Source organism: Mustelus asterias, chromosome 16 (genome assembly GCF_964213995.1).
Source record: "Mustelus asterias chromosome 16, sMusAst1.hap1.1, whole genome shotgun sequence".
NCBI lineage: Eukaryota > Metazoa > Chordata > Chondrichthyes > Carcharhiniformes > Triakidae > Mustelus > Mustelus asterias.
The window spans coordinates 56,025,257-56,048,253 of record NC_135816.1 but is presented as its reverse complement, the minus strand read 5'-3'; the positions used below and the strand labels follow the sequence as shown (position 1 = coordinate 56,048,253).

At 41.0% G+C, this 22,997-nt stretch overlaps 1 protein-coding gene across 8 annotated transcripts in view; it reads right to left on the bottom strand.

Moving 5' to 3' along the window:
• The window catches only part of crebrf (creb3 regulatory factor), a 70,888-nt gene that overhangs the window by 25,543 nt on the left and 22,348 nt on the right, over nt 1-22,997 (bottom strand). For 6 of the 8 annotated variants that reach the window (XR_013499789.1, XM_078231149.1, XM_078231150.1 and 3 more), the window contains 4 exons: nt 22,723-22,916; nt 20,140-20,265; nt 18,363-19,422; nt 9,287-9,484 (listed from right to left, as the gene is read on the bottom strand). Coding sequence is in view for 7 of the 8 variants with exons in the window: in XM_078231149.1 (XP_078087275.1) it covers nt 9,287-9,484; nt 18,363-19,422; nt 20,140-20,265; nt 22,723-22,731 (1,393 nt within the window). In the remaining variant the exon portion in view is untranslated. The remainder of the gene's footprint in view (nt 1-9,286; nt 9,485-18,362; nt 19,423-20,139; nt 20,266-22,722; nt 22,917-22,997) is intronic. The other 2 variants (XM_078231152.1, XM_078231148.1) reach the window with 2 other exon arrangements.

Sequence of the window (22,997 nt, the reverse complement as noted above, 5' to 3'; positions counted from 1 at the left end):
GTATGACTAGCCTGGGGCATTAGCTTAATCCGGTACTTATGGCATCCAGCTCTCCTTAGATCATATCTAGCTTTTTTGTATAGGTCAGGGTCACCTTACTTGAAAGCCTCAGATCTGGACTTCAACAAGCAGTGGATATCCCTGTTCATTGGGTTTGTGGTTGGGAAGCAGATTTGCTTCTTTGGCACAGTTTTCCACACACTTACTATTGAAGTCAGTCACTGTAGTGGCGTACTCATTCCGGCTGGTTGTAGAGTTTTTAAATACTTACCAGTCTAATGACTCTAAGCAGTCCCGTAGGAGATCATCCGATTCCTCAGACCAACACTGCATGACTTGCTTTGACGGATTCTCCCATTTCAGTAAGCTGGAAGCAGAAGCATAGCCTTGTGGTCTGATTTGCCAAAGTGTAGGCAGGTGATAGAGCGGTAGGCATATTTGATATTTGTGTAGCAGTGGCCTAGGATGTTTGGGTCTCTGGTGGAACAGGAGATGTGTCGGTGGTATCTTGGAAGGACGCTGTTGAGTTTGGCTTGATTGGATTCCCCGGCCACGATGAACAAGGCCTGTAGATGTTTCATCTCAAGGCTAATTGTAGTGGTGTATATTTATGGCTAAACTTTTGACCTTGCCATCAAAATGGCCTTGAAATGTGTCAATTACAGATGAGGAAATCTCTGGTCATTTCCTTTTATCATTCTCCACTCTCATCCCCCTTTCCACCGCGAACACTACTTTCTCCTGTGTCCTGTTGGAAAAGATTTTGAACTGCACTTTCAAAATCCCACTAGCCTTTGGTCCACCATTCAACACAACATTCCTGCAACTAACCTTTTGCTGATTCCCCCCTTCACATCCGTCTTTCCGATGCCCGTGTACATATTAAAACCATCACTTATTCTTTCACCCTGACCATTCTCCCTGGTAAAACCCTCATCTTCATTCCCTTAAATCCAAGAGGAGCAGACATGAAGGTTTACGACGGACAGGTACAGATCCAGCTGGACCAAACGAAGCACCATCAGGTCTTGCTTGTCTGCCAAAACCACTCATTATTTCAGGATCACCTAGAATGCAAAGATAATCCTTGGTTTTCTCGACTGCAGACTATTTTCATAAATCTCACCCTAATCTCCTCCACTCTCAAAACAAAAATGCACTTATTTGTCACCAAGATTGAAACAATCCGTTCACATGCCTCTGCCATGTCACTTTCTTCCCCAAACCACTGTATCAAACTTCTTTCAAAGCTCCCCTATGCCATAGACCTGAAATTGTCCCTAGTTTCTCTCCAAGCTCACCTTGTTCATGAAACCCACGTTCTGCTCTCTTGATCCTATTTCCATCTACCTGCTGATCAATGTTCCCTCTAATTTTCCGACACTCTGTGATCACCATTTGTTCTACTGTGCAGTCCGCTAAAACGGCTTCATTGCCCCACATGTGCTTAGCTTAAAGGGCCTACTTCTTGTGCATGGCTTATTGTCTCCTATACAGCAAGTCCTGGAATGCTGTGAAGCTGTGCACTATGAAGCTTAGGGGGAACCAACTTCTGTTCCTGGCCCTCACATTATCTGATGTTAACAGTTTGCCCTTCTCAGGTATCATAGAAATCATAGAAACCCTACAGTACAGAAAGAGGCCATTTGGCCCATCGAGTCTGCACCGACCACAATCCCACCCAAGCCCTACCCCCATATCCCTACATATTTTACCCACTAATCCCTCTAATCTATGCATCCCAGGACACTAAGGGGAAATTTTAGCATGGCCAATCAACCTAACCCGCACATCTTTGGACTGTGGGACGAAACCGGAGCACCTGGAGGAAACCCACGCAGACACAAGGAGAATGTGCAAACTCCACACAGGCAGTGACCCAAGCCAGGAATCGAACCCAGGTCCCTGGAGCTGTGAAGCAGCAGTGCTAACCACTGTGCTACCGTGCCGCCCATCGCAGCCCTCATTCAAATCTCCCTTCATCTCTTCTCCAAAGTTGCTGAATATAGTTCCTTTGACAATGTTGACCATACCACACCATGGGGTGGCATGATGGCACAGTGGTTAACGCTGTTGCCTTACAGCGCCATGGGTTCGATTCCAGCCTCGGGTGACTGAGTGGAGTTTGCACATCCCCCCCCCCCGCCCGTGTCTGCATGGGTTTTCTTCAGCTGCTCCGGTTTCCTCCCACAGTCCAAAGATATACGGGTTAGGTGGATTGGCCATGCTAAATTGAGCCCAGTGTTAGGGGATTAGCAGAGTAAATATGTGGGGTTACCAGATTAGGGCCTGGGTGGGATTGTGGTCGGTGCAGAATCAACAGGTCGAATTGCCTATTTCTGCACTGTAGGATTCTATGATCCACCACCAATGGCTCTCTCCATTGTCCAGCTGAGTGGGACTGCATTTAACTGTTTCCATTCTTGTATATCCAGTCCTAGCCAGAGAATCACCTGCAATAGCTTTTCATCCTGCCCCGTTACCTCTAGTGTCTACCAAGGATCTATATCATCGGTCCTTTCCTATTTCTCATCTACATATTGCTCCTCAGCAGCTCTACCTCACCACTACCACATAGAATCATAGAATCCCCACAGTGCAAAAAGAAGCCATTCGGCACATCAAGTCTGCACTGTCTCTGTGAAAGAGCATCTTATCCAGGTCCATCCTCCCAGTCCTATCCCCGCGTATTTACCATGACTAATCCACCTAACCTACACATCTTTGGACATTCACATCTCTGTTCTTTCATAAAGATTTCACTTCTATCACATGACTCTACCCCGCCTCAGCTCATCTGCTACTGAAATTTTCATCCATCCATTTATCTCTAGATCGGAGTATGAACACACTCCTGACCGGCCTCTCATTTTCTACCTCAGTCAACTTGGGGTCACCCAAAATTCTGCTGCCCCTGTTACTGCTGACAACAGGAAGAAATATACAAATATTTTTAAACTGTCAGGGCAGCTACATATTCATACTGAGTTAGGCAATGTCACTGTTATCAATTCAGAGAAACCTCAATAAGAGCCCCAAGAGGTAATTTAGATGGCAATGTAACAAAAATATAACTCCAAATTTTTAATTTCAAAAGTTAATATCCTATTGGATCTGAATAGCTTGCATAATATTTGAAGTTTACTTATTAGTGTCACAAGTAGGCTCACATTAACTCGGCAATTAAATTAGTGTGAAAATCCCCGAGTCGCGACACTCAGGTGCCTATTTCGGTACAGAGGGAGAATTTTTTTAGCATGGCCAAGACACCTAACCAGCATGTATTTCGGACCGTGGGAGGAAACTGGAGCACCCACGCAGAGGAAACCCACACAGACACGAGGAGAACATGCAGATTCCGCACAGACAGTAACCCAAGCTGGGAATCGAATCTGGGTCCCTGGCGCTGTGAGGCAGCAGTGCTAACCACTGTGCCACCATGCTGTATTTTTGAAAAGTGGTGGTACATCAATTCTGAAGTGATGACTGTCCCACTTAGTCCCTTTCCTATATTTTACTTTGGGAATAAATAATCAAGGGCATGATTTATTTTGAATGAAACAATGTAACCACATTATATCTTTCATCACACACATTGACAAGAGTTATAGTTAGCATTTGTGTACAGCAATCAGGATTAATTCATACACGATGCTACCTTTGACTCTCTGCTATAGCAAATAAAGATGTAGGTTTTGCATCAGAGACTGATTCTGCTCTTGAAAACAGCCATTAAACTACTAACAAGAATTAGAGAATTCTGAAGTGCAGAAGGCTAGTTCCAATAAATTAGGACTGAACAGTTTTTCTTTCCATTACTCCTTAAAAATGATGACCTCCAGTGAGTTGCAATTTCATTGGTACCATCAATCTTTGGTTATTTTACTCATGCGGTCATTCTTTGAGAGTTTAGACTCTAAATGTTAGGTGGCTTTTTGATCATGAAGGGTGTCACAGTGAAACACGAGTAGCAATTCTCGGGCCACAAATAGCCTCCTACTAGAATTCTGCAATCCATTAAGGTGAAGAATTCTAGTTACAATAAATGTGTAATAAGCACACTCTATCCAGTGAGATTCACAACAAAGCTTTTATAAAGGGAGATCTTGTCAATTCGCCATTTCGTGAAGATGCCCAGCACTAACGTCAAAAATACTTTAAATTCTGAAACAGAGCTGAAGTAATCAAACCTTGGGATATATAGAAGGATGCTACAATTAAAAGAAGTTTGCCATTATTTGTGATGTGAATCTTCTAAATGTTCATACAAAAATAAAATGAAAACATCTGTTACTGAGTTTCTCTCTTATGCTTTGACTCAAATATTTTTTCATGAGAAAGTATGGAATGACTTCAGCTACATTGGCCCCACACACTGGAATTTCCTCCCTAAATTACTCCGCTTCATCTTCCTTTCCTCAAAGGACTTTCCTCAGAATCTATTTCTTCAACCAAGCTTTTGGTCATGCCTCTTAGGCTTGGTGTCCATTGTTTCCTATATCTCTGTGAAACACTATGGAGCATGTTTATGCTCATTGAAAGAGCTATACATAAATACAATTTGTTCAAATATTTTGACGCCTTAATAATCCTGGAGTGATCTCAGCTAGGCCCCCTTACACACAGCCTGAAAATTCAGCAATTCACTGCTATCTTGAGCTTTCTCTGGTTTCTTGTGTTCCAAGTGGTATAGGTCCAATGCGGGTGTTTTCATAGATAATGGTCTACTTCTGTTTTTAATTTCTGGGATTCTGTCAGAAGCAACTAAAAAAAATACAGTCTAGCCCCAAGGAAATGTCACCATGGTATCAGGCAACGCAGATTTTCTGCAATTAAAATTCAGGAAGTCTTAGGAATGCTGACTGCTGAAAGAAACTTAACCCATTGGAAGGAATTTTCTCAACATGTTTTCTTAGGCAATTTCCTTCACCCACATATCTGATATGATAGATCTTGTTGAAACAATTGCCCAGTGGTATTTTAGCCAGTGTTGTGAAAAGAATTGAGTCATCCATGTTAGTGTAATTAGTGGCAGAGAGAGATTCTTACAGAGTTTTTTTTAAAAATTCATTCATGGGATGTGGGCCCAGCGATTATTGCCCATCCCCAGTTGCCCTTGGAAGGCAGTTGAGAATCAACCATCTTGCTGTGGGCTCTGGAGTCGCTGTGGGCTCTGGAGTCATTGTAGGCCAGGCTAGGTAAGGATTTCCTTCCCTAAAGAACATTACTGAACCAGATTGGTTTTTCCAATAGTCGACAATGGTTTCATGGTTTTCAGTAGATTCTTAATTCCAGATTTTTAAAAATTGAATTCAAATTCCATCATCTGCCATGGCAGGATTCAAACCCAGGTCCCCAGAACATTAGCTGAGTTCTAGATTAATAGTCTAGTGATAATACTACTAGTCCATCACCTCCCTGTTAGCAAATTGCTTCAGTGGTTATTGTTGTAACAAATTCAAGTGACAACTCTGTTAATGATTCACACACAATTTTCTTTTATAATATCATGCTTCATTACGCTGACTGTGATTCAAAGAACAAAGAACAAAGAACAATACAGCACAGGAACAGGCCCTTCGGCCCTCCAAGCCCGCGCCACTCCCCGGTCCAAGATTGGATCCTGAATCCAGGATCCCCGCCCAATTTTCCAGCCTATCTACATACCAATATCCTATCCACCGAGCTGTCCCTCACAGCTACGATGCTTTGTTCATTACAACCTATTAACTCACCCCCACCCCCCCATTCCAGACCATGTGATCTCCAGGGAGAGGTGAAAACCCAGAGTGAAAAACCCCAGGGCCAATATGGGGAAAAAAAAATCTGGGAAATTCCTCTCCGACCCCCTGAGGCGATCGAAACGAGTCCAGGAGATCACAATGGCCCTGATCGGAAAATGCTTCCCAACCCTAGTCATTTCCACTTCCACGAACACCATATGAATTCCCTGCCCCCGAGACAGGTTCCCAACTATCCGCAGTCTCGCTCTGTACTGGCACCAGCAAGATGATCATAGAATGAAGCCTTGAAACGAGAAACAAGGAACAATTAGTCCGCGCCGCTCCCTGGTCCAAACTAGACCACTCTTTTGTATCCCTCCATTCCCACTCCGTTCATATAGCTGTCTAGATAAGTCTTAAACGTTCCCAGTGTGTCCGCCTCCACCACCTTGCCCGGCAACACATTCCAGGCCCCCACGACCCTCTGTGTGAAATATGTCCTTCTGATATCTGTGTTAAACCTCCCCCCCTTCACCTTGAACCTATGACCCCTCGTGAACGTCACCACCGACCCGGGGAAAAGCTTCCCACCGTTCACCCTATCCATGCCTTTCATAATTTTATACACCTCTATTAAGTCTCCCCTCATCCTCCGTCTTTCCAAGGAGAACAACCCCAGTTTCCCCAATCTCTCCTCATAACCAAGCCCCTCCATACCAGGCAACATCCTGGTAAACCTCCTCTGTACTCTCTCCAAAGCCTCCACGTCCTTCTGGTAGTGTGGCGACCAGAACTGGACGCAGTATTCCAGATGCGGCCGAACCAACGTTCTATACATCTGCAACATCAGACCCCAACTTTTATACTCTATGCCCCGTCCTATAAAGGCAAGCATGCCATATGCCTTCTTCACCACCTTCTCCACCTGTGACGTCACCTTCAAAGATCTGTGGACTTGCACACCCAGGTCCCTCTGCGTCTCTACACCCTTTATGGTTCTTCCATTTATCGTGTAGCTCCTCCCTACATTATTCCCACCAAAATGCATCACTTTGCATTTATCAGGATTGAACTCCATCTGCCATTTCCTTGCCCAAATTTCCAGCCTATCTATATCCTTCTGTAGCCTCTGACTATGTTCCTCACTGTCTGCAAGTCCTGCCAGTTTTGTGTCGTCCGCAAACTTACTGATCACCCCAGTTACTCCTTCTTCCAGATCATTTATATAAATCACAAACAGCAGAGGTCCCAATACAGAGCCCTGCGGTACACCACTAGTCACAGGCCTCCAGCCGGAAAAAGACCCTTCCACTACCACCCTCTGTCTTCTATGACCAAGCCAGTTCTCCACCCATCTAGCCACCTCCCCCTTTATCCCATGGGATCCAACCTTTTTCACTAGCCTACCATGAGGGACTTTGTCAAACGCTTTACTAAAGTCCATATAGACAACATCCACGGCCCTTCCTTCGTCAACCATTTTGGTCACTTCTTCAAAAAACACCACCAGGTTAGTGAGACATGACCTCCCTCTCACAAAACCATGTTGACTATCGTTAATGAGTTCAGTCTTCCATTTATATTAAATGACATACAAATAACACACCTTGATTCCAAGGCTCTAACTATTTCAAGAGGATACTCCAAGACAAGAGAGCATTGCAATCCTGGAATGACCACCTCCAGCTCTCTACAGTTACGGACCTCAAGAATGCTCTGCCATAAAGGGGAAACAACTTATTTTCTTACGTACAATAATACAATCTTGACCCATGCCATGCTTAGGTACATAATACATCGTTAGCATGTTCAACTGAGGGTGCGTTTTTAGGTGTTTCCCCAGTTTCTAATGTTTTCCAGTCTTGCTCTACAAAATTTTTCTTATTATACTGCAAGTGCATAGGCCCAAACCTTTATTATCTACTGTAATGTGGTATTTTAGCAAATAGTTTCTAATTAGGGAATTAGTTTATTTCTTGACCTGGTGTTTCCATTTACCACTCTTGTATTTCCAAACTGTTTATCCATATTTAAAAGCAATATGATTTTCCACATTTTTTCTCCCAGTAAAAACATTGGGAGAGATGGACTTTTAAATAAGTTTGAAATATTCTAATATGCTGCTTATCTTTTGACCCAGCTTGATTCAAGTCATCTTGACTTGAAAAGGAAACTTCATTTAATATCCAGGAGAGATGAAGACTTTAGAACCTAGCCACTTTGAGATCCCTGCATTAAGTGGTGGTACACTATTAGATAGCAACGTCACCTTATATTCAAGTCAGATGGGTAGGGGTTGTATTCCAGTACCAGGTGGCAAAACACGCTGCTGCTGTGAAATCTGAGATATAAACTAGATAATATTCAGGTTAAGGATAATTGAGCAGCCACATGATGTGGTGTGCAATTATTTCAGTTGGTACACGAAAGGAAGAATGTTTCAAGGACAATCTAGTAGCATCCTTCCATTCCCAAGGCTCTCTCTAACGGGGTTCTTGAATATTTGTTTTTAAAGTTTGCGCTCAACGTAACTCCAGGATTCATTCACATGGAAGAATGCAAGTGGCAAAATCCCAAGATAGATATTCCCTTGATTGTAACATTATTGGCTTTCATGGTAAGGTCAATAACAAATGTGAGTAGCCATTGCACTTTTTGGAACTACATAGAGAAGGACAACGCAAACACTCTGAAGGATCACATTTTAGGGTATTTCTTTTGAAAACATCCAAAAGGATGTACCAAATTTGGATCCTGCTGTTGCTCTCCATCAGAAAAAGGATATTTTTCAGCACTTTAACAAAACAAAGTGATAATGATGGAAGAGTAGACAATATGGTATCATAGAATCCCTACAGTGCAGAAAGAGCACATCTGGCCCATCGAGTCTGCACCAACTCTCCGAAAGGGCACCCCATCCAGGTCCTTCCCTCCACCCTATCCCTGTAAGCCAACGCATTTGCTATGGCTAATCCACCTAATCTATATATCCTTGGACTGTGGAAGAAAACCGGAGCACCCGGAGGAAACCCATACAGACAAGGGGAGAACATGCAAATTTCATAGTAACCCAAGGCCGGAATTGAATCTGGATCCCAGGCGTTTTGAGGTAGCAGTGCTAACCGCTGTGCACCATAATGGAAGAAACAAGAGATGGAAAACTTTTGGAAGCTTTCTAAGGTAATTTCCAGCTAATTCATCAAAAGTCCCACATTAACCAAAATAAAAAGCTCAATGCTTCTTCATTATAGAATATAGATAATAGCATTGGTGATGGAAGAAATTAATCCAGAAAGGATCATAATTTATACATATATATAAAATCTATATATAGGTAAAATTCTACAGCAACTGCAAGATTGTTAAAATGCTAAATTATTAGAGAGAGATCAGTGTTCCTTTCTTTCTCTGGGTGAGCGAAAGAAAACTGCAATATGGCAAGAAAGGAGATATAACATCCAGATAGATTATTAACTGACACTTAACAGATTAGTCTGAGATTGCAGTTCAAATATTGGGTTTCAAACGCTCAGAAAGCAAAGCATGAATTAGCTTCAGCTTACCATGGTGTAAACCATTTTTCTGATACATATTACTGGGCAAAGTTTCTCTATCCCATTCAGAAGGCTTTAACATTCGATCTTGCTTGGGTGGTGGAATCAGCTGTTCACTGTACTCCCAGAAGTATCTTCTTTTGCTCCTTTTTCTGGAAATACCTGTTACTGCATCCTTCACATCATCTACTGTGTCATTTTCAAATCCTGTTTACAAGAAAACAATGCAATATTGACAACATTCTGAAACTAGCACAATAAGAAAATAGCATCAATGCACTGCAGACAAGGAACACCGATAAGAGCAGTTCCTTTTCGAAATACCTGTTCTCATCATATTATAGAATCCTACAGTGCAGAAAAAGGCCATTCGGCCCATCGAGTCTGCACCAACCACAATCCCACCCAGGCCCCATCCCCATATCCTTATATTGATAAACTTACATTTCTGACTCGATATCTTTTTTCCTTTACTTTCCCCATTACCCCTTCCTTTAGCTGTTCTCCACCAACTCTTTTGTCATTTAATTTTTCCTGCCTTCCATTCTGTCACGAATCTTCCTTTTTGTTTTGTCACTTGTTAAAAACCTATTTCTCTAATTTTTCTCCATTCTGATGAAATGTCATCAACCTGAAGCATTAACTCTGTTTCCCTCTCCACAGATGCTGCCTGACCCACTGAGTATTTCCAGCATATTTTGATTTTGTAGATTACCAGCATCTGCAATATTTTGCTTTGTTTACTGGATTCCTTGCTTTATGAATAGAGGAATAGAATACAAGGAAGTTATGATGGCTAGTCCTCAGCTGGAGTATTGCGTTCACTCCTGAGCACAGAATTTGAGGAAGGTCGAAGCCTTTGAGAGGGTGCAGAATAAATTTGATAGAATGATACCATGGATAAGGGTATGTGGTCAGAGTGAAGAAGCTGTAGCTATTCTCCTTCCAGTAGTGAAGTTTAAGGTGGGGTGCGATACAGACTTTCAAAACTATAAATGCTTTTAAAAGAAAAAGAAACTGTTTCCCCCAATGACTGTTACTATAAAATTGGAATTTAAGATGACTGGTAAAAGAATCAGAGGCAACAGAAGGAAATTTTATGAGGAAAAAACAAGTATTTGTGATTTTGTTATATATTTAAATAGCTGCATGATTACTTTCAGAACCAGTCTCAACATCGAATTCACCAACTTCAGATTATTAGCTCTACCTCACCTCGACCCCTTTGTTTTCATTCTATTTAATTTTTTTACTGTTCTCTACCTTTTATTTCTTTATTGTCTTTCTTCATTTTTATTCCCCCCCAACTCTTTCCCCCTACTTCATCCCCCTTTTCCAAATTTTACCTCTGTCCCATCCATTACCCGCACCCCCTCACCCCCAACCCCCCGGCCACATCTTCATCTGTCACAGCTTACCCTCTCATTTTAACTTCTCTGCCGTTTGGCCATTCACATCCTTTATTCTCTCTGTGGACTGTCATTAGCAGTCTTTTCCCCTGGTTTCTGTGACTATGACATCCGTCATTCCCTCACCCTGCAGTATAAATATCTCCTACTTTCTGTGCCTTTTAGCTTTGACAAAGGGTCATCTGGACTCGAAACGTCAGCTCTTTTCTCTCCTTACGGACGCTGCCAGATCTGCTGAGATTTTCCAGCATTTTCTCTTTTGGTTACTCATAAAGGTCTTTCTCATTGTATAAGATTACCATTTGGAATAACATCCACACCAGGCTTATTCCAAAGATCAATGGATCAGATTTTAAGTGGCCTCTCTGGTGTATAATGTTAGCTGGATGTTTAGAAGCAACATATTCAAGCACATGGTCTGCATTTCAAGAAAGGTATGTTTTCCAAACATCAGTCCAGTATTTGGGTCATGTTATTGATACTAAAGGCCTACATAAAGTACCTAAGAAGATGGATGCTATTTTCAAAGCAATCCGACAAATGTGATGTAACTAAGATCCTTTCTAGGATTATGGCAAATTTGTTCTGAACTTAGCTGCATTATTGATGCCATTACATAATTTACTGTGTGTGAAACAATAATGGGACTGGACAATAAAATGTGACAAAGCATACAAGGATACCAAAGATGCTTTGCAGAAATCTGAATATTGGTTCATTTTAATCTGAAGATACCATTATTGCTTTCTTGCGACACTTCACCTCATGAGGTAGGGACAGTCGTTTGACATATTATTCCTTTGGGAGAAGATTAACCAATAGCTTTTGCTTCACGTAGTCTGACTAGTGCAGAGTTTAACTATTGCCAGCTAAAAATAGCATTGAAAATATTTTTTGTCATACAAAGTTATCATTATTTACGTGGTCATCATTTCACATTATTGACTGATCATCAACCCTTAACTATATGTTTGGGCCATATAAAAGGCATACTTTTGTTAGCTGCTCTCTGATTGCAAAGATGGTCACTGATCTTATCTACACACTCCTAAGATATAAAGTATCAGAGTGTCATGCTAATGCATTATCATGCTTACCTTTACCTATTGCAGATGCCACCAATTAGTTTTGCTAATATTCTTTATTTTTCCCTAATAGATCATTTGTCTGTGACAGCTTCTCAAGTTCAGAGACATACCAGAAATGATACCGTGATGGGAAAGGTGATAGATGTGCTATTGAAAAGGTATGATAGCTGAATGCATCATCCACATCTGATTTGATACCATATGTGTCAAGAAAGCTTGAGTTGACTGTCCAAGTTTGGTGTTTACTGTGGGGAATACGAGTGATCATTCCTCCTAGTCTGCATGGAAGAGTTCTTGAAAAACACATGAATGGCATCTTGGTATAGTCTGGATGTAGGAATTTGCACAGTTGTTTCTGGTGGCCAGGTCTGGATGTTCAGATTGATGAAAGTGGGACAGTGTCAATCCTGTGTAAAATAAGAAATACACCACCATTGTATCCTTTACACCCGTGGGAGTGGCCTAAAATGCAATGGCAACGATTGCACGCAAAGTTTGCTGGTCCAAATGAGGGTTATATGTTCTTAGTCATAACTGATTCACACGCAAAGTGGCCAAAAGTTATGAGATCTACTACATTTGAACAAACCATTGAAAAACTTGACAACATTCAAGTAAATTCTGGTGAGACCAGAACAGATTGTTAACGACAATGGTTCAGTTTACTTGACAGGAGTTTGAGAATCATCTCAAAATAAATGGTATTCAGCCTATAAAATTCACACCTTATCATCTGTCAACCAATGGGTTAGCTGAATGTTTCAAAGAGTAAGGTTCTTTATCATGTTGTGTTAATAGTTATTTGGCATCTTATAGAAACACTACACGTATGGCTACCCACAGTTCACCTGCATTAAGAGAAAGTTGAGAATTATTTGTGCACTGTGAGTGTTGCCTGGCTGTGTGAGAGTGCTTTTGGAGTTGGGTGGAAACAGGGGTTAGGTGAAACAGGCAGCAGAGGCCACAAGGGAGAGTGCTGATTGGTAAGTAAGTGCTACTCTTGATTCTCTGAAACTGAGTGAGTTTGGACTAAAAAAAAATGAAATCACAGGAGGGCTGTGATTTAGACCATAAGACATAGGAGCAGAATTAGGCCACTCTGCCTTCAATCATGGCTGATATTTTTCTCATGCCCATTCTCCTGCCTTTTCCCCATAAACCCTGATCCTCTTATTAACAAGAACCTACCTATCTCTCTGTCTTAAAGACACTCAATGACCTAGCCTCCACAGCCTTCTGCGGCAAAGAGTTCCACAGATTCACCACTCTCTGGCTGAAGAAATTCCTCCTCATCTCTGTTTTAAAGGATCATCCTTTTAGCCTGAGGTTGTGCCTCCTGGTTCTAGTTTTTCCTACTGGTGGAAACATCTTCTCCACATCCACTCTATCCAGGCCTCGCAGTATCCTGTAAGTTTCAATAAGATCCCCCCTCATCCTTCTAAACTCAGAGTACGGACCCAGAGTCCTCAACCGTTCCTCATACAACAAGCTCTTCATTTCAGGGATCATTCTTGTGAACCACCTCTGGATCCTTTCCAAGGCCAGCACATCCTTCCTTGGATATGGGGCCCACAATTGCTCACAATATTCCAAATGGGGTCTGACCAGAGCCTTATACAGCCTCAGAAGTACATCCCTGCTCTTGTATTCTAGCCCTCTCGACATGAATGCTAACATTGCATTTGCCTTCCTAAGTGCCGACTGAACCTGCTTGTTAACCTTAAGAGAATCTTGAACAATGATTCCCAAGTCCCTTTGTGTTTCTAATTTCCGAAACATTTTCCCATTTAGAAATTTAGAAAATAGTCTATGCCTCCATTTCTCCTCCTGATTGGCTAATAGGGAGCTGTGCTAAATTTGAAAATCCATTCAAATTACTGGTTAGAAATTGCGTTGAGACTGAGGTAATAAGGAGATTATATAATAAAAAAGTTTAAAAAGGAGGGTCAGGTGATGTGTTTTTCATGCATGATGTGGGAGCTGGTGGACCCCATTGTGGTTCCCAGTGACCAAGTCTGCAGGAAGCATTGGTTGCTTGAAGAACACCGGCTCAGAGTGGATGAGCTGGATTCTGAGCTTCGGACGCTGCGACACATCAGGGAGGGGATGAGATAGCTGGACACTGTGTTCCAGGAGGCAGCACCATTTAGATTAAATACCTTGAATTCAGCCAGTGGTCAGGGACAGGAGGGTGTGGCTGCGAGTGAGGCAGGTAGAGGGATACAGGCGGTAGGGTTACAGGAGCCTCAGTCCCTGAATTTGTCCAACAGGTTCGAGATTCTTGCTCCCTGTGTGGACGGGAACAGGTACTGCAGGGAGGATGAGCAAACTGACCACGGCACTGTGGTACAGGGAGCCATTCAAGTGGGGGGGAGAAAAAAGAAATGTAGTCGTAATTGGGGATAGTATAGTTAGGGGCATTGACACTGTTCTCTATGACCATGATCGAGAATCCCGAAGGTTGTGTTGCCTGCCTGGTCCTCGGGTTCGGGATATCTCATCTGAGCTACAGGGGAACTTGGAGTGGGAAGGTAAAGATTCAGCTGTCATGGTCCACGTAGGTACCAATGACGAAGGTAGAACAGGAACAAAGGGAGTATGAACAGCTAGGAGCCAAATTAAAAAGCAGAATCAAAAAGGTAATAATCTCTGGATTACTACCCGAGCCACAAGCAAACTGGCACAGGGTCAATAAGATTAAGGAGGTAAATGCGTGGCTCAAAGATTGGTGTGGGAGGAATGGGTTTGAATTCATGGGACATTGGCACCAGTATTGGGGAAGAGGGGGCCTACGGAAGAGGGGACCTGTTCCGATGGGACGGTCTTCATCTGAATCATGCTGGGACCAGAGTCCTGGCGAATCGTATAACTAGGGCTGTAGATAGGGCTTTAAACAAAATAGTGGGGAGGGGGGGGGGTTCAGTTGTATGGAGAATTAGAAGATCAAAGTTAAAGGTGAGGGTAGTAGTACAGGTTAATGATGAGGACTTTCAATTAGTTAAAGGAGCTGAGGGCTCAGGAGAGTTAGTAAAATTTCAAGACCACGTAATAGAACAGAGAGGACAGAAGATGGCAAGAATCCAATCTCAGGCAGAGCGAAAAAGGTGACAAGAAGGGAGGTGGCCAATGCAACACTGAGGGTGTTGTACCTAAATGTGCGCAGTATACAGTAAATGAGCTTGCTGCACACATTGAAATTGGCCAGTACGCTGTTGTAGGCATCACAGAGATGTGACTGCAAGGGGATCAAGGCTGGGATCTAAATATCCAAGGAAAAGCGTCCTATTGAAAGGACAAGCAGATGGGCAAAGGGGGCGGGGTTGCATTGTTAGTAAGGAATGAAGTTAAATCGATAGCAGGAAGCGATATAGGATCAGAAGGCATAGAATCTCTGTGGGTAGAGTTGAGGAATCGCAAAGGTAAAGAGACCCTGATGGGAGTTGTGTACAGGCCTCCTAGCAGTAGTCGGGGTATGGGGCAGAAAATAAATCAGAAGATAAAAAAGGCATATAAAAAAGGCAATATTACGATAATCATGGGGGACTTCAATGTGCAGGTGGACTGGGAAAATCAGGTAGGCAGTGGATCCCAAGAAAAGGAATTTGTGGAATGTCTAAGAAATGGTTTTTTGGAGCAGCTTGTGACAGAGCCTACTAGGGAACAGGCAATTTTGGATTTGGTGATGTGTAATGAGACAGACTTGATTAGGAACTTAAGGCAAAGGAATCCTTAGGGAGCAATGACCACAATATGATAGAATTTATCCTGCAGTTTGAGAGGGAGAATCAGATGTAATGCTATTACAATTAAATAAAGGTAACTACAAAGACACGAGGGAGGAGCTGACCAGAGTTGATTGGAAAGGGAGCCTAGCAGGGAAGACAGTGGAACAGATTTCCAGAAGGCCTTTGACAAGGTGCTGCATGGGAGACTGTTAAATAAGTTAAGAGCCCATGATGTTAAGGGTAAGATCCTGGCATGGATAGAGGATTGGCTGATTGGCAGAAGGCAGAGAGTGGGGATAAAGGGGTCGTTTTCAAGATGGCAGCTGGTGACTAGTGGTGTGCCTCAGGGGTCGGTGCTGGGACCACAACTTTTCACAATATTCATTAACGATTTGGAGGAAGGAACTGAAGGCACTGTTGCTAAGTTTGCAGATGATACAAAGATATGTAGAGGGCCAGGTAGTAGTGAGGAAACAAGGGGGGCTGCAGAAGGACTTGGACAGGTTAGGAGAGTGGACAAAGAAGTGGCAGATGGAATACAATGTGGAAAAGTGAGAGGTTATGCACTTTGGAAGGAGGAATGGAGGCATAGACTATTTTCTAAATATGGAAATACTGAGGAAATCAGAAACACAAAGGGACTTGGGAGTCCTTGTTCAAGATTCTCTTAAGGTTAACGTGCAGGTTCAGTCGGCAGTTAGGAAGGCAAATGCAATGTTCCCATTCATGTCGAGAGGGCTAGAATACAAGAGCAGGGATGTACTTCTGAGGCTGAATAAGGCTCTGGTCAGACCCCATTTGGAGTATTGTGAGCAGTTCTGGGCCCCGTATCTAAGGAAGGATGTGCTGGCCTTGGAAAGGATCCAGAGGAGGTTCACAAGAATGATCCCTGGAATGAAGAGCTTGTTGTATGAGGAACAGTTGAGAACTCTGGGCCTGTACTCGTTGGAGTTTAGAAGGATGAGGGGGGGATCTTATTGAAACTTGCAGGATACTGCGAGGCCTGGATAGAGTGGATGTGAAGAGGATGTTTCCACTAGTAGGAAAAACTAGAACCAGAGGGCACAACCTCAGGCTAAAGGGACGATCCTTTAGAACAAAGATGAGGAGGAATTTCTTCAGCCAGAGAGTGGTGAATCTGTGGAACTCTTTGCCGCAGAAGGCTGTGGAGGCCAGGTCATTGAGTGTCTTTAAGACAGAGATAGATAAGGTCTTGATTAATAAGGGGATATGGATTAATGGGGAAAAGGCAAGAGAATGGGGATGAGAAAAATATCAGCCATGATTGAATGGTGGAGCAGATGCGATGGGCCGAGTGGCCTAATTCTGCTCCTATGTCTTAAGGTCTTACGTTTGATTTGTTATTACCTCCAGAAACTTCAGAAATAGTAGAGCTACATGAACATCAAGTTGCTGGACAAGACACGAGGGCATAACTATGCTCATTTAAACAAGGAGATCAAGTGCTCAGCATGTAATAATGCCATGAGTGAGAAATGTGTACCAGGCATTGCTAGAACAAAAACAGCTCCAATTTCTTATACGGTTCAAAAAGAAAATGAACTAGTTTGTCTATGCTGACCAATTGTTGTCATCTCGAAGTGATTTCTCAGAATCATCTCCAGATATACCAATTTCTTCAGTCCCTACTGTGAAAGACTTTGTTGAATCCGAGTTGCCTGATGATTGTCTATATGCTACCATACCACGAGAATGATGCAGAATTAGTTCTGAGAGAAGACGTGTCTACTTAAGTCCTAAATCATTCTTCTAGGGACAAAGACTGCCAATTTCCAGAACGTTGTGTACAACTATAGAAAAATACTAGTCCTGCTGATTGACTTTCTTATTGTCTAATGATACATAGTGAAGTGTCTAGAGTATTATCGATCTTATGTATAACATTGCAGTAATTTGTTGTCATGACCACAGAAGCAAAGAGGGAGAGATATTATATATTTAAATGGTTGCATGATTGCTTTAAGAACCTGTCACATTATTTGATGGTGATGTCATTCAGGTGTTGCGCAGGCTGCTGTTTAAGTTTCAGTTTGTACTCTGTATAGGCCAGAACTCCTAGAATAAATCTGTTGTTAGTCATAATCTATATGTGCAAATCACATGCTTTTCTTTTTGTTTAAAATCCACAATATCTAACATAATTAGGACATTACTGAGAAGGTGCTGGAAACAGATTCAATAGTTTGCGTAAAAGGGAACTAGAAATATTAACAGGACTATGGGGAAAAGAACAAGATGTGCCAAGTGTCTTTCTTATGTGCTGCAATCTTTATATGATTCTATGATGTAAGAAAATATAATCAACCTCTTTATTTGTACTCATTCTATATTTCCTTTGCATTTAAAAAATCTGTACCAATTATTTCTTAAACATAGCCAGTATCTTCTGATCAATTCTGTACTACTGTGCCATGTAACATAAATTCCCTATTTTAGTTACTTGCTCCAAGTGTTAGCCTTTCTTATATAAAACCATGTGTTACCGATTGGTCCTGTTACCTTAAAAAATATAAATATGAATCTGATTGCACTGCTCCCCATTACCTCCTTTGCATTGAAGTGAAATGATTTAAATAACTCCTCCTGTATGTTGCAAATTGAAAGAAACTATATGAATCAGGATGCCAAGAGCCAAATTATAAGAGGATACTCTATAATTTGACAACAACATGAACCCAAGGCTATAAAGCTTTTATAAATACATGCATTCTGATGTTACATCAAGCAAAATGGGATACAAATACCAAGATTGACCAACTGAATTTGTGCTACAAATTCTATGCATGTTAGTTAGTGAAAGTTTAAATATTATTTAAGTTTTAACACAATAAATCTCAAGTACCGGGTTCAGAGAAGGTGTCACTGACATCATCATCCTTGTCTTCCTCCTCCTCATCATCATCATCGTCATCTTCCTCATTATCACTGTACTCATGCTCACTACCAAATCCTTCATCATGGTCCTCATCGTCCTCATCATCTTCATCATCTTCAGCTTCCTGCTCAATACTGGGAGACTGTTCATTCAAACCATCAGAAACAAATAAAGAATAATTGTGTTCTTCCTTTTTCTGAGTGTGGTCAGAGACAGGTGGTGATAAAATTTCAACAGTTTCGACTTGAGTGTTCGGGTCATTCGGTTCTTTGAATATTGTGGGTGTTTTATTGGAGTAAATACTTTCTGCACTGTTCTTGTCTAGTTTCCTAACTGCAGGTCCAGTATCACTGCAACAGGAATCATCTGGCAAGTCACTGTGCACCTGGGTAGCACCCAAAGTTGATTTACCAAGTGGTGCTGGATTGATCCACAATTTAGCTTTTTTAACAAAGTCTTTGTTATCCACAAGAACAGACCCTATTTTGGTGTTAAGGGGCTGAAGTTTGTTGCAGATGTCCACAGTTGCACTTGAAGAAACAGACTTGGCTACCTTTTGGGTAGTCTCAGGTAAGCACGCATCTATACAGGGACTTCTGGCAGATGACACTGGTGGTGCTGCCCTGTTTCCTGAAAACTTTTTACCAGCCAGAGAAGTCAATGAATTTTGATTTAAACTCTTTAGTAGATCGGGATGATATAATGAATCCAAAACAGGCTGGGAATCTTCACAGTTTAGCTGGGCCAATGTTGGGGTCCTACTGATGACCTCTTCGTTTTGATAAGGACTGGAAAAGTCATCTAGCCCAAGGAAATCCACTTCCTTAGTTCCCCAAATGTCATAGCTAGTTAATTTGGTGTATTTAGTCAAGTCTTCCCAGCATGTGTCCCACTGCTCCCAGTTTGAATTATAGGAAGGATCCGAATCTAGTAATTCGTTTAAAGGCTCTAAAATTTCAATGTCTTTACAATCTCCCAAAATAAGAGGATCATCTCTCGAGCTGTGAGTGTAAGTCATCTCTCTATCCTGAAAGAAATGAAAACATTCCATTAAAAACAGCATATTAGGTAGATTGGGGGAAGACAAAAAAAATTCTCAAAACAAATTTTTCCCTCCTGCCCAGATGACAGAAATAAGTTTTATTATTTAATCAGGATATTATTCAACTACAATTGGAAGATCTGGTAGATTCAACTCCGCACAGCACTCTTAGATTGTGGCTGTTTGTTCACAACTAGATTTTTGGCCCCAATGAATAAAGAAGCCTCATCTTATAGACCGATTAAAAAGAAGTTGCAGATTTGATTCAGTCTGTTTTAAGTTCCCTGATTTCAGTTAGACCACTAGAAGGGTCATGACCTTTTGTACCGGTGCCCCACAATCAGATAGGCAAATAAAAAGTTACCAAAGTTCCCACTCTCTTTGTTATTCAAAGATCCTTACTATAAAATGCTGGTGCGTGGTCTCAAATAGACAGAATCAGCCCTAAACAGTGATCTTGCTCTCAGGGTTAATTACCTTGTCTGAAGCTAAATATGAAGAATGGCCAGCTGTGCAAGATATTAAGAGTGTGGCTTAAATTGATGGAAATTTTAACCAATTAATAGCTAGTGCCTTCAAGGCAAATGGGGAGTCAACTGGCAAAAAAAATATAGATAACTACAAAAAGTAAAATTAGCATGCACTAAGTGAATCATCCAGAGAAAATTAATTGTTGAGTTACTTGTATACTACAAATCTTACCAGTTCGTACATGAAATCAGGATCGGAATTATTCCCCAACAAATCTGTACTGGTTAAAGCCTGGTCTGGAAATGGGCGGTTACAAAAGGCATCCCCAAATGGAGGATCCATTCCGCTAACATTGGGCTATAAAATAAATAGATACCTAAAGCATTAATAGAATAGTTTATTAAAAATACATTTATCTGTACAGGTTTATTTACAGCAATCAAGCAGTTGTGCTACTAGCTGTTATGAAATATGATGCTGTGTTGTTCCTCATTCTTGTTCCCCTGATAATTAAAATTCCTATTCTGATTTTTAAAATAACCTCCCATATTAAAAACATCATTTTGCACCACTCCAAATTCTTAATCATAACAATTATCAAGTTCCACACATTACAAAATTAAAAATGTCATAGAATCAAATCCATTTATGTTTCACTGGAAACTGCCAGATTAAATTTACCTGTGAGCATTTACAGCTTTCTTAAAACAAAAGTGAAAAATCTTGAGATTAAAAGCAGGTACCGGGCGATCAGCACTCAGCCAATCTACAAAAATCAGTACAGAAATCTGGTTTGGAAAGTTGCAGAGTTTTTTTTCCCAGTTGTCAAGTAAAGCATGTCTTGATTTATTAATTCATTTCATAGTAAAGTTAAATCCACAGCACACAGTTGCCCTAAAATGAGATAGTTGGGAAGAAGGCAGGGCAGGAAATAAATAAAGGTGGTGGAAAGATGTAGAATATGTTGCAGTGTTATATCACTCATTATGTTGTGTGCTGTAGTGAGGGAGAATAGATATCATTTCACTCTTTCACAGCAACTCTCGATGTTACATGTTGCTTTTTCTGGCAATAGAGGTATTTAGTTTGCTTTGTGCAAATATAAATCCTGTTGCAACTAACAGTCTAGGAGAATTTGAGGAATTGAAAAGGAATGTGGAATGAGTCCCACTTTCGCATGGTCCATGCTGGGATCAATGACAGAGAGGAAAAGGAAGGAGTTTCTACAAAAGAAAATTGAAAAAAAGGCTTCATGTATGGCATTTTCAGGAATGCTAACTGAGCCACATGTTAAATGGTTATAAGTGTAGGCAAATCTTGATGGTAAATGTGTAGCTGAAAGAGTGGTGTCTCTCAAGGCCAATGGCACACCTACTTGGACATTAAAAGAGAGTATTGGGACCTGGTGATAATGATGCCACTCAGAAGGTAATAGAAATAGAAGTTAAGAATGCAGGTCAAGGTAAGGAATAAGGGTAACATAAATGACCAGGGAATAAATACAGTTTAGAAAATAAAACTATAAAAGGACTTTTAAAAATAAAAACAGAGGAGGAAATCCTGCATAGCAACATGCCCAGCGTCTAAAAGAACACCGGGGGTGGGGGGGGGGTCTGCAGGCAATAATCTATAATCAAGAACCAGATGTTTTAGTTATGCCTACTACATGACTAAAGAACAGAACAACAACCAAATATTGGAGGTTTAAACATAATCAAAAGGACAGGGAAGAAAGATGGGGTAGGGGAGTAATGAAAGATAACATAACTGCAATAGAAAAAATACATAACAAGATTAAAAATAGAATTCATGTAGATTAAAATTAAAAAAATAAAGAGGAATCGATCACACTAATAGGAGCATACACATCTTCATATTATAAAAGGATATGGGCACTGGTGTAGGTGCAAACAATTTTTACTTGAATGATAACAGGACTGAAAGATCATACCTAGTAGGAACGATTAAACAGGTTTGTGCTCCTTTTTCCACAAAAAAACCTGATCAAGGTCTTCAAGAATATGAAAGGACTTAATAAGGTAGATATACAAAATATTTTTCCATTATGAAGAGACCAGAACTACAGGCCATGATAGTCATTAATAAACCCAATAAGGAATTGGGAAGAAATGTCTTTACCCAGAGTGTGTGTGAATGTGGAACTATCACAAGGAATAGTTCAGGTAGATAGCACTGATGCATATAAACACATGGGGGAGAAAAGAATAGAGGAATGTATTAATGGGATTAGATGCAGTACAGAAAGGAGGAAGCTCATGTGGAGCATAAACAATGGTATGGATTAGTTGGACTGAATGGTATGTTCCTTGGTTGTTAATACTAATCAATACTGTGCATATATAATTTTAAAGTAAAATTTGCTGGAAAACAAAATCATGTAACAGACTTCAAGCCATCAAATGTACTTCAAACCATAAAACAAGTGATAATAATTGTGTTGAGAACTGCAACATTCTAATTATTTAATCCTCTGGATTATAAACCACGCTTCAAATTCATCTGCACAGCATTGAAAGATGTTAATATTCCTGCATTAATTATCACCCTATATCAATAGTACAGATTATATTCTTGCTAATGTTGTATTCATTCAAATTCTAAAGTAGGGAGCAAATTCATAACCATTCTAATTTAGTATGAACAGTTAAAATTTTAGTCTGTAGATGCAAATCATAATTCATTTAATTTAAATATTGTAAACTGCGACTCAAATACTTTGAGTGCAAGCAAACAGTGCAGTGTTACACAAATGCTTCAAGTCAGGATCTGTATGGTAAAAGGTTGCAAACCTACCTGCGGCATTGCCAAGCCCACATCTGCCTTATCCAAGAGAATTTTTTTCTGCTGTTTTGGTTGCGCCGTTTCCAGTTTTACTAAATGATTGAAATGATGAACGAATGCGTCAATAAATAAGGTCAACTGTCAGAACACAAAAGTCACTGCACTGAAGTTTTTTTCTGGTCAGATGTTCCTTTTAATTCGCAAGCCTAACATAAAATAAAGGCATACATACAATTAGAACACAGTCCAACATTTTGCGCTTTTATTTCTTTATATGTGATATTTTC